The sequence below is a fragment of the Osmerus mordax genome, chromosome 7 (assembly GCF_038355195.1).
Source record: "Osmerus mordax isolate fOsmMor3 chromosome 7, fOsmMor3.pri, whole genome shotgun sequence".
NCBI classification, from domain to species: domain Eukaryota; kingdom Metazoa; phylum Chordata; class Actinopteri; order Osmeriformes; family Osmeridae; genus Osmerus; species Osmerus mordax.
In genome coordinates this window covers 5,551,179-5,566,815 of record NC_090056.1, presented here as the reverse complement: position 1 = coordinate 5,566,815, position 15,637 = coordinate 5,551,179, and the positions used below count along the sequence as shown (strand labels likewise).

Sequence of the window (15,637 nt, the reverse complement as noted above, 5' to 3'; positions counted from 1 at the left end):
GAGGAAAGAGTTCCTGGTTTGGACATTTTAAAGTTCATGATTCTCTAGATGATGGTTGGTAATAAGTTCGGAAGGCTTGTTTTATGGATGAATCACATTAAACTGTTGTTTGCTATTGTTTGGATTAGGGTTAGGGTTAAGTATGTGTCAATTATACTGCAGATCAGGGTTACTGCAGAATAGGACACATATTCCCAGTGACCTCAACTGCCAGGAGGAGTTTATGGTCAGAGATGACATCATGGAGTATGTCTGTTCAGGCTTGTACACACACACCCCACACACACACACACTCACTCACTCACACACACCTGTGCCTCTCTTCTTTCTAACAGACACACACACACTTCTTTCCTCGCTAAATGAATGGTTACAGTGTTTAACCTGGGATCCAAGTTAACTTTTTCCCCTGGCTACTGTCGGCTCAGCCGTGATTGGCCAGTGAGCAGAGCCTTGCTTTCAGGGAAAGGGGATTGGTCCGGATCTGGCACCATCTAGTCATCCTCATCCTCCTCACTCTCAATGCCTTTTTTGTTGGCAGACATGTTGTCAATACAACTCCCTTCAACACAGTATTATTCTTCAAATGTGTCATCAATGTGTGTGTGTGTTTGTGTAACACTGTATAATAATAGATGTGTTTAAATTGTTTTAATGTGAGGACACACATTTCTCCATTTACACCTTTTCACTCACTCTCTCTTGTTTGTACTTTTTTCATTTCACCTTTTGGTAACTCTCTCTCTCTCTCTCTCTCTCTCTTTCTCTCTCTCTCTCTCTCTTTCTCTCCAGGTGTGCATGTGAAAGATGCTGGCCCACTCCTCCCTCCTGCTGTTGCTGTGCCTGGCTCGCCTGCCCTCCCCCACCTCCGCCCTGCCCTTCGAGCAGAGGGGGTTCTGGGACTTTGCCATGGACAGCATGGACGGCGGCGGGATGATGACGATGATGAGGGATGAGGAGGAAGGCTCGACCATGGAGGAGTTGCCCCCGCCTGAACTCCCAGTCTGCCCCTTCGGCTGCCAGTGTCAGCTCAAAGTGGTCCAATGCTCCGACCTGGGTGGGCTGTCTGTGTGTGTGTGTGTGTGTGAGTGAGTGTGTGTGTCTGCGTGTGTGTGTGTGAGTGTGTGAGACTGTACTGTAAGTTTGTCCGTGTTCCACAGATGGACCTGAAATACATCTATTATTCAGATTCTACGGCATTCTACAGCATTCTACAGCATGTCATAAAGTACCCATGCAGATGTGTGTGTTTGTGTGTTTCATACGTGCCGTTGTTCTATTTTGCCGGAGTGCACTTTACACAGGGGGTATTGTGATATTTGGTGATGGAAGAACAAACAAGTTTGGTAAGAGAAGTTGTTCTGAGAGCTAATTTGGCCAGGATAGTCTTGTATGACTTCCCTGGCCAGGGAGAGAGAGAAGCAGAACTTTCTGTTATCGGAGAAATTCTGAGGGATGTGCGTGTATTTTGATAAAGAATGGCATCTCTTTGAGGGATTTTGTGTTCCCCGACATCGTGCGGGAGAGGAAGGAGGAGGGGGAGAGAGAGACAGCGAGAGACGACGAGGGGGAAACGAAGCGAGCGAAGAAGCGAGCAAAGGAGGAGAGACGAAAAGAGGGAGGAGGGAGGAGACACTTTGATGGGAGGAGATGAAAGGTTTCTATGTAATTTCCTCTCTTCGTTTTTTAAGGAGCTGTTTCATGTTGTTCTTGGGACACGCACAGGATGCCTGACGGAAAGAAGGGCAAAGATGGAGCAGAGGAGAGGAGGGCTTAGAAATGTGGAGGCTCGGTGAAAGAGGAGGAACGAAAGCCACGTGTTGATGTGTGTACAGTGTCTTTAGGGCGGGGGGGGGGGAGGGGGGGGGGGGGGGGGGGGGGTAAGGAGTTATTTGTGGTCCACTCAAGTCAATACAAGTAGCTATTTTAACTTGTGTCATGGACTTGTCATATTGTAATGGAGTCACTGAGATCACACCACAGATTCCACTTTTTACTGCGATTTGAGGAAGTGATTTTTCCCTTTTATTGTGAGAGTAGAATATGACATACAGTCAATGGATACCCCCCCCCCCTCTCCCATTGATTTGTGTGTGTTTGACAGTGGATATCCCTTCTTTCAGCCCAGTCGACTACAACAGCCTCCCAACACAGGCCTGGAGGAGCGTAAAACGACGAGCACTTCTATCAGACGCTCGTTTGTCTCCCGATGTTTTATCGAATCTTTTTTTTTTTTTTTTTTACAAGCTAGCTATGGATTTCTTGTCTGAGACTCTGACTGACTGAGTATAAGTGGAAGCATATCATTAGCAAGATGTCAGTGCTTATTTAAAACAGATGTATATCGGCTGTGGTGTCTGTTTCCCTTCAGTGTGTGTCCTGTCCGGGTGTTGAGTGTTTGTGTAGGACCGTATTTAAGGGGCGCTGGGGTTTAAGCTGGGGCGGTGATGGGCCCTGTCCCGTCAGTTAGCGGTCAAAGTGTGGAGGTTTGTTGGGGGCCGTGTGGGAAAGAGTGGTGGTTTGGGGGTTTGTCTGGGAAGGCAGGGGCAGGGAGGGGGGGAAGGGGATGGTTCCAAGTTCCGTTCCAAAATGTAGTGGAAGTGCTGTTTGTTTGTGTTAGGGGTGGAGGGGCGGGGTGGTGCATCTTTAACATCTGTTCCATCTAGTAAATGGTGAGAGTCACTGTTGTGGTAATGTGCTGCATGATAGATTATTACAGTAGAAAAAAGTAGAACAGAGTATGGTAGAGTTGAGCAGAGTAGTGCAGAGTAGAGCAGAGCAGAGTAGAGTAAAAGAGAACAGAGTAGAGTAGGGTATGACAGTAGAACAGAGTAGAAAAGAGTAGAGCAGAGTAGAATAGAACAGAACAGAGTACATTACTTTGACAGTGCATGTCCCCCCCCCCCCCATCCGTAAAGCAGAAACCTCGGTGTCTGGAACTACCAGAGTGACTGTGGATGGTTGTTGGGTCACCAGTAGCAATGATTTAGCAGCATTTGGACCTGGTAAAAGCTGGCAGTAGCTTAGTCTATTTAAGATGACCTGACAGTGGGGACTGACTGGCTGAGAATTGAAGCACACACACATATACACACACACACACACACACACACAGATGCACACAAACATATTCACACACACACACACATAGTTTTGTGATGGTCTTGTTAAAACAGAGTTGGTTCAGTTTTCCTAGAGTTTCCCAGAGAGTCTGCATTTCTCAAGCCTCTTCGTTTTACATAACGTGGGAATATTGGTTTCAGGGGCTGGTCTTGACAGAATGCTGTACAATTCTTAATTGCACATTGTGCTAGAGGATGGGATGCACTTTAATAACCCAACATGTGATTATTATGACACATTTGAAGGTTAAATAAATACTAGGGGCGTTATTGTGCCAGTAGATTTTCAATAGTGTGTGTGTGTAGGTTGTTGGAGGGTGGGGCCAGATACAATTTACTGCCATGTCTTTAAACTCCTTTAAAGGCAATGACTTTGCTCTCTCTGGACTAGGGTGTGGTCTCTGATGAAGATATAGAAAGCCAGTCATGTTTTCCTACAGTAGGTCAGCTTGTGTTTGATAGTCACATTCTCTTAGTGTGATAAATGCTATGTGTTTGTTTGTGATTGTGAGTGTTTGTTTGACATGCATGTGTGTGTGTGTACAGTATGAGTGTGTGTGTGTGTGTGTGTGATGGTGTCATGGTTATGCACTGCTATATATCCACACTAGATTTGATGTAATTTTGCTGACAGTGCTGAAGTCATGTCCTCTGGGACAATGAAATCCAAACCATCTGGACTCCATCTGCTGTTCCAGTCTGGGTGTGAGGGTGTGTGTGGCCGCATGTGTCGCAACATGTGTGTGACTGTGTGTTTGTAACTGGCTTATCCATTTTTTTTCAGCATACTGCAGGCTAATTCCCTCAGAATGTCTAATAGGCTTGTGTGTTATAATTATAAATCTTTGCTTGTACAGGGATATCAGATGTCACTACTGACTGTGTGTGTGTGTGTGTGATGGGCCTGCAGGTCTCACAGAGGTGCCTAAGAACATCCCCTCTGACACCAAACTCCTGGACCTGCAGAACAACCGCATCACTGAGCTGAAAGAGAATGACTTCAAAGGCCTGGCCAACCTCTATGTGAGACAGACCAGCCTCTCCCTCCACATCTCTCCCAAAGGCTTCTTTCATTGTCTCCTGTCTGCCTCCCCCCTCCCTCCCTCCTCCTTCTTCTCCTCCTTCTGTTTACCTCACTTATTTCTCCCTCTCTTTACCGAGTGCCGTACTTGATTTTCCACCCACATCTTTCTCTTTCACTTTCTCATCGTTGCCCACCCTCTCGCTCTCCCTTTTTCTTTCTCTCTTTCTCTGTGCCTCCTCTATCTCCCTCCCTCTCTCTCTTCTAACAATCTGTCTTTCTTTCTCTCCCTCCTCCTCTCTTGTTCCCCTTCCCCCCCTCCCTCTCCATCTCCCTGTCTTTCCTGTGTGGATTACTTGTGCTTACGCTAGGCTTTCATGCCCTGGGAGCCAGAAGGGGGATTTTCTTGCTCACGTCCTTTCCTCTCTACCAGAGAGACTCGTCTCGTTCACATCCCTGCGTGCAGGAGAACACACCAAGAGCAATATTGAGCCTGGCGGGAGACAGAACTCCCAACACTGGACAATGGCATCTTTATTACGAGATGTTTTCTTCAGCCATGTCTTGTCCTGTCCTGTTCTGTACTCTGCCTGCATACCTGCCTGCCTGCCTGCCTGTCTTCCTGTCTGTCTGTCTGTCTACCTGTCTGTCGACCTGTCTGTCTGTCTGCCTGCCTGCCTGCCTATCTGTCTGTCTGCCTGTCTCCATGCTTGTCTGTCTGCCTGCCTGTATGTTGGTCTGTCTGTCACTTTTCTGTGTCAAAATGAAAGGCTGTGATTCACCGTCTACTCTGGTGCTCAGTAGCTTCTGTATGCAAGAGAGGAGCAACCAAACTCACTTCCTGTACTCTCTCTTTCTCCCTGCGCTGTTTCTCGTGTCCCTTTTCCCCCTGTCTTCATCTGGCTCTCTCTCTCTCTCCTGATATCTTGTTCTCTCTCTCAATCCAGGGATTGTTGACATAACACACGATAGCCCTCATACTGCCAAGAGTACAATCAAAAGTGGTAAATCAGCAGTAATTACAGATGTATCATGCTCTCTCTCTCTCTCTCTCTCTGTTTTTCCCGGACACCTTCCCCAGGCCTTGTCCCTGGTCAACAACAAGATCTCCAAGGTCCACCCCAAAGCCTTCTCCCCCCTCAAGCACATACAGAAGCTCTACTTCTCCCGGAACTTGCTGACAGTGGTACCCAAGAACCTGCCCCCCTCCCTGGTGGAGCTCCGCATCCATGATAACCGCATCAAGAAGGTGGCAGAGGGGGCCTTCTCAGGCCTGGGCAGCATGAACTGCATAGGTCAGCCCCTGCTTTCTACTCTGTAGTCTGAAGTCTGGCCACGCCTTGTGTGATTGATCGATACAACTTGATTATTGCGGTGCTTGACTGCAAGTTTTTTATACAAATCAAGTCGTAACTGACCTTATTAGTTTTCTCCATTAGCTAATGATTCGAATTGGACTATATTAGGCTTGAAGTAAAGGGATAACAGCCCCCAGTACAGCCCTGGAATATAATTCAGTGCATGTGCAATTAATGGCAAATTGTATTGCTGTCCCATAGAGGACTCAGTATAAACAATTGTTTTTGTACATTGATTGTGATATATCATTATAATTCCTTTAGGGGAAATAGAGACTTTAAATGCATGCAGGGCTAAGGTGTTAACCCCGGCCCGATATTAAGGTTCTGACCTAGTGGCTGTCTGTTGTAGAGATGGGTGGAAACCCCATCCAGAACAGTGGATTTGAACCTGGCGCCTTCAAGGGACTGAAACTCAACTATCTTCGTATCTCAGATGCCAAGCTTACTGGGGTTCCTAAAGGTAACTGCACACACACACAAATTATCTGTGTCTCACACACACACTTGTTCCCTCACTTGGATGTGTGTGTGATTTCCCCCCTCTAGACCTTCCAGACAGTCTCCATGAGCTTCATCTGGACCACAACCAGATCCAGGCTATCGAGCTGGAGGACCTGAGCCGCTACAAACACGTGTACAGGTACACACAAACACACATACAGTACAAACACGTGTACAGGTACACACAAACACACATACAGTACAAACACGTGTACAGGTACACACAAACACACATACAGTACAAACACACACCCACACACACAGATCAACCACTGTCCATTCTTTAAGGCTGTTACGACTGAAAAATACACTATCAAGGCCTTTACTGGCACATTATTGGCCAATAGTGCCACTCAGTGGTGATTGTCGGCACTGTAAATAAACGGCATTGCAATTACCTTTATTCCTCTTTTCTCTTCTTGCCTCTTCTTTACTCTACTCTACACTTCTCCTCTCTTTTTCCCTCCCTCCCTCCCTCCCTCCCTCCCTCCCTCCCTCCCTCCCTCCCTCCCTCCCTCCCTCCCTCCCTCCCTCCCTCCCTCCCTCCCTCCCTCCCTCCCTCCCTCCCTCCCTCCCTCCCTCCCTCCTCTCTCTCTCTCTCTCTCTCTCTCTCTCTCTCTCTCTCTCTCTCTCTCTCTCTCTCTCTCTCTGTGTTTCGCTCTCTGTCTCTCTCTCTGGTTGGCAGGTTGGGCCTGGGCTTCAACCACATCCGTATGATAGAGAACGGCAGCCTGGCGTACATTCCCCGTCTGAGAGAGCTGCACCTGGAGAACAACCGACTCACTCGTGTGCCCAAGGGTCTGCCTGACATGAAGTACTTACAGGTGTGTGTGTGGGGTGTGTGTGTGTGTGTGTGTGTGTGTGTGTGTGAGCTTGTGTAAGTATAAGTCTCTTTTACATCATATTTACCGTACTTAGTTTTGTATGTGGTACCAAGGTGAGCACAGTGCTACTGTACAAGCCAAGCTACGTCCACCCTCAGCTAAAATCCTGTTCCCTGCCCCGCCCCGTTCCCCTCCTATCCCCTAGGTGGTGTATCTCCATTCTAACAACATCAGTCAGGTTGAGGTGGACGACTTCTGTCCCCGAGGCTTTGGGATGAAGAGAACGTTCTACAACGGCATCAGCCTCTTTGCCAACCCTGTGCAATACTGGGAGGTCCAGCCCGCAGCCTTCCGCTGTGTCAGCGACCGCTTGGCCATCCAGTTTGGCAACTACAAGAAGTAAAGAGAGCCAGAGAGACAGGGAGACAGAGGAGAGGAAGGGATGAGGAAAAAGGGAAGAAGGGGAGAGGAGAGAAGAGAGAGGAGAAAGGGAGTGGTTGACATGATTGATGTTGTGAGGGGAGGAGAGAGAGAGATGGGGGGTATTGGTTAAGGAAGAAAATGATTCATAAAATTGACATGTATTTGATTCTTTTTATATTTTCGGGAGAAAGAGAGGGGGAGAAAACAAGCAGAAATGAGCATGAAGTGAAAATGTTAACCTTAACAAAGGAACCTTGAGTGTGAAAGATTTCTGTTGTTTTGAGTCCGACACCGCTGATTGGACCATAAAATATAAAAGAGTTTTTGTTGTCAGGGACAAAACACAGATCTGTTTTTTTGTGGTTTGGATTTTCCGGAGAATGGTGCTTTTCCCTTTTGTGAGATTATAAAGAACAGACATAAAGTATGCAGGTATTGAACATTTGTGAAACACTTCATTCCACTTTTATACAATAGGTTTTAATGTTTTAGTAGTTATTATTGTAAATCATCATTTTGGTGAAGATTATATACATGCAAGCAATAGATACGTTATATACAGTTTTTATCTAAACACACTTCTTGTGTTGATTTTCGTAGTTGCATTCCATCCTTTACCTTTGTAAATGTTGAAGCTACAGTGAACGACATTTCCAGGCTTCTAATCATGGTCAGTTTCAAAGAATTTTGTTAAATCTGCAATTGTATAATTGGTCTCCCACATGAGGAACTAGGTGGTATTGACCCAGATCTTTAACATCAAAAGTCTGTCAGTTTTCCAGTAATTACTTGGTCTTTGGCACAGGAAACTGTATCATCCACCTTCCTGTGTGGACGTTGATTTGTGTCATCAAGCCCAGCACATGGTATTATACTGCACCTTTATAAAGGAATCAACTTGACCTGCAGGACTTGACCAGTAACCACATGGACACAGAGTGAGCAGTTCCTTCCTGTGCTTTGGGGCCAACAGGACTCTGACTCTCTTGGTTAAACACATATCATCGCTCCTGTCAACAAGAGCAGTGTCTGTGATGCTTGATGTTAACTGGGTTCCATGAGGAGGGTGGAGTTGCCATTAATGCTATACTGTATTCTGCCAAGCGGCCGCATGTGAGAATAAATATCTTCAAACTTGACGATTTGTGCGAAGCAGAGAGAAAGAGAGAGATTGAGAGAGCAAACGTGCCCCTAGTTTTGGAGGCTGGTGTGTGAGAAATAAAAGAGAATTACAACCGTTTCTGAAAGTTTTGAAGTATGTGAAAGGGAGATGCATTTGTGTTGGATTGGTTGGTTGACTGTGTTCTTGATGTAAAAAAAAACCCAGTACAATCACTAAATGCAATGATGGATGGAATGTTTTATCTACACATATTAGTGTAAAGAAACAGGGGAGAGTGATATGTAAAAGTCTCCTTTAACGCTGTCTGATGTCTCTGACTAAACATTAGCGCATTCTTCATACACACACCATTCCATCCACAATCAGCTGTTGGCGCATTTTCAATTTGCCCCGCAAATCACGTCATCGCACTGGCCGACCACAAGTCTCTCCGAGGGGCAAAATGCTAGGCTACAATGTGAGAGATGGACTGTTGACATCGGACGGATGCGGCCGTAGCGGTGCTTTTGCGTGAGAACAGCCCGATGACCGTGGGTTCTAGGCTATGGGAGGATTTCGTCCGTAAGATGAGAGATTACGAAGAACAGTCGATGTGAGAATCAGGAGCATCTGGACTATACTGTGTGTGTGCTTCTCCTCGCTCGGCCCAACCGATCTACCATCAAAGCCGGGGGCTGAATTTGAAATGTCGCAGGAATATGGGGGTGAGCCGAAGAGCAGAAATCACATTTAGGTCTTTAAATGTAGGCTGCAAACGCAAAATATACAATATTCAAATGAAACCATTTATAAAATCGAGTGAATCATCTGCAGACATCACAATATTGTAACTATATGCGCGTTATTTCTTAACGATTGCACAATTATTCTTTTAGTTAGCCTATTTGTTATTAATTGCATTATAGATCATATTAATTGATTCCTTCACCTGTCAGTTTTGTCGTCTGATCTTGGAAACTTGAGTAGCCTATTTGCACATGGACGCATTGATTCCTTTGACTTTGAGACCAGCCTCATTAATGTCATATTAAAATGTTACAACTGTAAATAAATAGGCCATGATGGTTTTATCGGTTTGTACACCTGTCTGGAAAACAGAAAGTATGGTATTGGACTTTATTTGATATTCGTAAACCACAAAAGTCGACGGTCGCTTTAGGGATCGGGGTAAAAGTTCCTTTATAATAATATATAATAATCAAAATGTCTAGGCCTGTATATTTTTTATGAAATCACAAAATATTTTATTTCGGAAAACAAAGAGTGTGAAGGTAATATCAAATTAATGCTGCTAAATGTTAATCCAGCAAATATTTATCATTGCTTATCCTACAAAAAAATGAATGAGCCAGATATGACGACATTCAGAGTATAGCTCACTACTAATTTCTCTGTTAAAAGGCACAATGACAGGAAGAGTAAAAAAGAGTCAAACTAAACGTTCCCAGCTTGACAGCACCAACACACAAAAACTCAAATAAAACTCAGATATGACAATTGTAGGCTAACATTGCACACACACAGACAGTATTACACTTTTTACAACAATACTCTGTGGACAGTGTAGAATCACATAGTTTAGATGTAGCAAAAATGAATTACTCATTCAGTATGCAATTTTAAGTTATTATTGTTTTTTTTACATTTCTTTTGCAGTGACTTGTCTGGTCTTGAGACAATGGATGTACCTGCTTGGCTACATGGTTGCAACCTCCCATTCATAGTCATGGATACCACCCTCTGAACTTCCTGAGGCTCCCCATCCTCATAGCCCTCCCCACCCCTCCCTCTGTCTTCCCTTCTCCACCTCCCTTGCCTATCCTTCCTTTACTTTTCTCTATATTCTCTCCCTCCTGGTCTTCTCTAGTCTCTCTGTGTTGGTCACTCTATCTGTCTCGAACACGCCTACACACACACACACACGCACACACACACACACACACACACACACACACACACACACACACACACACACACACACACACTCATTTAAACACACACACAAGCAGTCAACTTGATCTTTTCTCCCCCCCCCCCCCCCCCCCTCTCTCTCTCTCTCTCTCTCTCTCTCCCATTCTCCCTCCCCCCCACCATGCCTTGTTTTGGCCGTTCTCTGGACTCCCCATGCACGCTGGCCCTCCTGGTGGGCTTCCAGTTTGCCTTCGTGCTCTACTTCTCCCTGGGGGGGTTCCGGGGGCTCGTGTCCGTGTTGGTCCACACCATCGAGCCCGAGTTCGACTACTCGCGCCCCCACGATGTCTACACCAACCTCAGCCACCTGGGGGTGCTGTCGCTGCCTGTGGCCCACACAGGCACAGGACCCCCAAGCACAGCAGCGCCTTTAAAGGACTGCCTGATCCCTTCACCGCTGCTGGGTGCGTGCGCGTGTGTGCTTGTGTGTTTCTAGCAAGGGTTTTCCATTAGGGACGTGTGTGTAAGTGTGTGTCTCTCTCTGCAGAGTAATGCACAGCAGTGTAAAGGTTTTCTCCGGTTTATGCGAGACTATGTGTGCGTGCGTGCTTGCATGTGTGTAGTCGCCTACAGTACATTTGTGACCCGTCCTGTTTTTCCCAGTGTTGTGACCAGAACCGCATCGTTTTCATTGTTCTTTTTTGGGTCTCCTCCAGTGGGCCCCGTTTCTGTCCGTCTGTCCTCTCCTCTGTCCCTGGAGGAGATCCGACAGAGGAACCCTCTGGTGTTACCGGGCGGACGCTACCGGCCGCCGGACTGCGAGCCCCGCCACCACACGGCCATCGTGGTGCCTTACCGTAACCGTCAGACTCACCTCCGCTCTCTCCTCTACCACCTCCACCCGTTCCTGCAGAGGCAGCAGATCCACTACAGCATCTATATCGTGCACCAGGTGTGTGTGTGTGAGTAAGCGTGTTAGGAAGGGTTTGTGTGTCTGCCCTGCTGACTTGTCCTTTTCGTCTCGCTGACAGTAACCCCCCTCGCTCCCCCTACCCCCCCCCCCCCCCCTTCCCTCCCCCGTGTCTTCCTGTGTTGCAGTGGGGGAACGCCACCTTCAACCGGGCCAAGCTGCTGAACGTGGGGGTCCGCGAGGCTCTGAGGGACGAGGACTGGAGCTGCATCTTCCTCCACGACGTGGACCTGCTGCCTGAGAACGACCACAACACCTACACCTGCCACAAGCAGTTCCCTACACACCTGTCTGTAGCCATGGACAAGTTCAGATACAGGTAGCTTACGCGCGTGTGTGTGTGTGGTGTCTGTGTGTGTCAGTGTGTGTGGGTTTGCGACATCTTCACCAACTGCACCTTCACATCTTCAGTTCCCGCACACACCTGTTTGTGACAATTGTACAAGGCTTTCATGTGCTTATATTTTATTTTTATTGTTGGTAAATCGAGATGAAATCTTAACAGAAGCAAGGATAAACTTTTTCCTCCACTTACCATAGTGGTGCTTGTGAACATTTGGCGAATTAAATAAGCTACTGTACAACAATGCTTCTAAAGCTATAGACATCTCAGAAAAAGCTATTTCTTACGTACACATAAAACATTTTTGTGAGGAATTATAATCGTATTCTCGATGGTTACTTGCCGCTGCAGATCTACATAATGCCATACATCATCCAAATGCGCTTGTAAGTTTAAAGTGAAGTATTTGTCCCCCTTAGGCTGCCGTACCCCCAGTATTTCGGAGGGGTGTCAGCGGTCACCCCAGATCAGTATATGAAGATGAACGGCTTCCCCAATCACTACTGGGGATGGGGCGGGGAGGATGACGACATCGCTGCCAGGTGAGAGGAAGTGGGTCTAGGAAAGACAGGAAGAGGAAGTGGGTCTAGGAGAGACAGGAAGAGGAAGTGGGTCTAGGAGAGACAGGAAGAGGAAGTCACTGTCATGTTCAGCCTCACCTGTGAGAAACATGGGGGTGAGGGAGAGGAGGGCATTCTGGGAGTGTTACAAAGCAACCTCCAGTCGATGTAGGTGAGGACTAGCATCATCACATACATTTGTGGCATGTTCCTCTCTCTCTCTTCCACCTCTTTTTCTGTTAACCTCTCCCCCGCTCACACAAGTGCATTTGTTGTTCATTTAACGTTTGCCGCTTCCGGTACTTTTTGTCGCGTCATCACTTCTGTCTGTGTTCATCCCACGTCTTCCATATTCTTCCCCCTCTCCACCACCAGGCCATGGCTGTGCCATGTCTCTCTTTCCTGCTGCTCTCTCTCCCTGCTGCTCGCACTTTCTCTCTCCCAGTCCTGACATCGACAGATGAGTATACTCACTGGGTGTGCAAGAGGTCACCATCAGAGCTCCTGGTTTGTATACAGGCAACACTTTTTTTCCGGAAGGTCCCTTATGATTTTGCAAACCAACTGCAAACAAACGTTGAGCTAGCCCTATCCTTCATGCTAAACTACATCAGCAAGAAAGAAACTTTGAAGTTGCAGTTGCTATATAGTAACTGTCTGGCTTGAGCAAAGATGCGATTCCATACTCAAACCAAGCGGGTGCTACAATGCACATTTTTACCTCAAGCGTACAGATATCCTGAGTCCAAATCAAACCAATCTAGGACAAGTCAACATGGGTTTGTACTTGTATCATTATAATATGCTTCCCCTGAGCTTAGACGTCAGCTACTTTTTAGTTATACTTATTTTTGTGACCCCCTAACTAGTTACTCTATTCCACAGTGTCTACATTTGACAAAATGGCTTTAACTTGGAGGGACCTGAGATGGAATGAGGGCATTCATTTTACTGTTCACTGTCACAATTTTTAAGCCTACATAAGCTTTACGTGTCGCATCATATTGTATGTATATATGCATATTGTACGGCTCCTTATCTGCATGCTGTCTACTGTGTTGTCTTGGTGTTCGTGCCCTTGTTTTGGATTTGACAATATTGTTTTGCAATAGAGTACAGTATTTAGTACTTGTATTGTGTGGTATAGCAGTGCACTACAGTACAGTTCAGTTTAGTACATTACAGTATAGTACATATTACCTAGTACCTATGCTTTACTGTGAGAAAACCTTGTTTTGGAATAGTATGTCTGTCCAGTAATGATCATGTCCTGTATCCTCTGTCTGATTCCTCCTCTGCCTCTCCAGAGTGCGTCTCTCTGGGATGAAGATAGTACGCCCTCCTGTGGCCATTGGCCATTACAAGATGATCAAGCATAAAGGTGACAAGGGCAACGAGCAGAACCCACGCAGGTATGAATGACAGGGGGCAGATGAGCATGTCACACACACTCTCTCTCACACACACACACACACACACTGGCAACCATACATAAACTGGATACACACACACCGTATCACTCTCTCCTCTCCTCCCTCATTGGAAAGGTTTGACCTGCTGAAGAGGACCAGGCTGAATTGGCGCTCTGACGGCCTCAACTCACTGACCTACGACCTTTTATCCAAAGAGCTGGAGCCACTCTACACCAACCTGTCTGTCAACATAGGCGACGACCCCCGTCTTCCCCTGGCCAAACTCCCGCCCCCTGTCCCCAAACACGGCGTCAAGAGAGCTGGGGGAAGGCCTAACTTCTCCCATCACGGCACCCAGAGGGAGGGGCAGATTGGGAAAGTGTCTTTGCCTGCCAATGTGACTACAGCCAAGCTTGTCGGTGAGCAGACAGACCCCGCCCAGTCTAAGAAGGCAGCGAATGAGACGACAGAGGAAAAGATGGGTGTGGTCAAATAGGAGCAGGAAACCGATGGAAATACGGGCCGCTTCTTCAAAGTCTTAACTGGCCGTGCTCCCTTTTGATCAGCGCCGATCAAAAATTACATTGATTGTCATCGAGTTTAGTCCTTTCACAGTAACACAATGGAGACACAGGAAAAGGGGAAGAAATCCACTTCAGACTACTGGAATGCATTCAAGAAAGCTGTTGGAACTGCCTTTCTGCTTTATGGAATCCTGTGTGTTCCTACTGTGAACGAAAACGACGAGCGATGCTAGTTAGCCACATCCGTAGGTGAACATCGAGCACTGTTTCCAACCAGCCTCAAAAACATGGCACTCAACCCTGGACAGCATTCAAAGTCCACCACAAGTCCTCGAAGCATGTATGTTGAATATGAAGCATTAGAAAGAGAGAGAGAGAGAGTGTGTGTTTGCTTGTGTGTTTATTTTAACTTCAAATGCCTGAATAACTCAATGAGGATTCAGACAAACCTCTCTCTGCCATTCGGACACCAGGTTCGCAAACTATCTGCCCACTGCTGCTGTCAGCCAATCATATTCCAGCTGACTTTTAACTTCAGCCAATCTGCTCAGACGCTGCTGCTGTTGGTCCGCCCTACTGTGTGGGTTTGTGTTTCTGTGCCTTCTCTCTTTAACGTCCCATTTTATAGATTTGGATGAAGATTCAGATCTCATAAATTAAAGGTCTCAAATTGCTATTGGGGGAGGCTAAACTGATTCCAAATCTGTGCTAAAGTACCTATCTGGAGCAGCATTTTATATGTTGTGCAACGATCAGCTCTCTCACACTCCAGAAATGATCAGATGACTGTAGAGTTTATATTTCTATGAAGAAAAGTGTGTTTATTTGTTTACATTGATGTATCTATTTACTGTTTGGTGCCTCTTTAGATTGTGATCTTTTGATTTTAAGACAATCCGAGCGTAGAAGTGAAACTGTGTTACTTACCGATTGCCTCACAAAATAGATGAATCTCATAACTATCTTCATGCCTGCCAGATATTGTAGACTTGGCTATATGTAGTTATAGTTTGAATATATATACTGTATATGTACATATATTCTCTTTATGTGAATGAACTTGTGCTCACTGATTTTGGTGATTTTCCTTTTTTGTAGCCAGTATGAACATTTTGGGTTATACTGTAGACATGTGACTTAACATTTGCCAGTTCATGATTGTGTTTTGATATGAGAAAAGCTGCTGTTATGACAATGCACTTGGAAAGACATTAGGTGTTCTTTATTTCCACTATCCACAGCAAGGTGTCCTTGGTTCGTGCTATGGGGTTATATAAACCTTTCTAGTCTCTCACTCAATAGGCACCAACCTCTAAACATGGGGGAAAACATCTTTCACCACAGCGCAAAGGAAAGGAAGATGAACTATTACATTTAGACATGATGAGAGAGATTTACGATATGTGATTATGAGTCCCTTTAGTATTCATATACACATATTTTGTTTTCCATCTCTTCCATTTTGAATGTAATGTTCATACTAAAGCACTGTTGGTGATGGAAATGACTGCTTGGAGCATGTAGTAGAGGGTGCCTGTGTTG

General features: G+C 46.1%; 2 protein-coding genes across 2 annotated transcripts; both read left to right on the top strand.

Moving 5' to 3' along the window:
• Window positions 1-792: 792 nt before the first annotated feature.
• On the top strand, window positions 793-8,492 carry bgnb (biglycan b; the record flags this gene model as incomplete). The annotated part of the gene is given in 7 exon segments (XM_067239302.1): window positions 793-1,057; window positions 4,033-4,145; window positions 5,225-5,438; window positions 5,854-5,964; window positions 6,051-6,144; window positions 6,691-6,829; window positions 7,035-8,492. Coding segments are annotated over 7 exon segments (1,119 nt in total). The 3' UTR covers window positions 7,233-8,492.
• A 1,975-nt stretch (window positions 8,493-10,467) lies between these two features.
• b4galt3 (UDP-Gal:betaGlcNAc beta 1,4- galactosyltransferase, polypeptide 3) lies at window positions 10,468-14,665 on the top strand. Its single transcript, XM_067239717.1, has 6 exons — window positions 10,468-10,750; window positions 11,003-11,238; window positions 11,385-11,575; window positions 12,019-12,141; window positions 13,467-13,571; window positions 13,707-14,665. Exons 1-6 carry the CDS (start codon window positions 10,468-10,470, stop codon window positions 14,065-14,067), a joined length of 1,299 nt encoding a protein of 432 aa, XP_067095818.1. The 3' UTR covers window positions 14,068-14,665.
• The last annotated feature ends 972 nt before the right edge of the window (window positions 14,666-15,637 follow it).

Excerpts from the sequence above, each read along its gene's own strand:
- b4galt3 (XM_067239717.1), top strand. The coding sequence starts at position 10,468 with ATGCCTTGTTTTGGCCGTTCTCTGGACTCCCCATGCACGCTGGCCCTC. Across the intron at positions 11,576-12,018 it reads ATGGACAAGTTCAGATACAG|GCTGCCGTACCCCCAGTATT; the intron begins GTAGCTTACGCG and ends TGTCCCCCTTAG. Across the intron at positions 12,142-13,466 it reads GATGACGACATCGCTGCCAG|AGTGCGTCTCTCTGGGATGA; the intron begins GTGAGAGGAAGT and ends CTGCCTCTCCAG.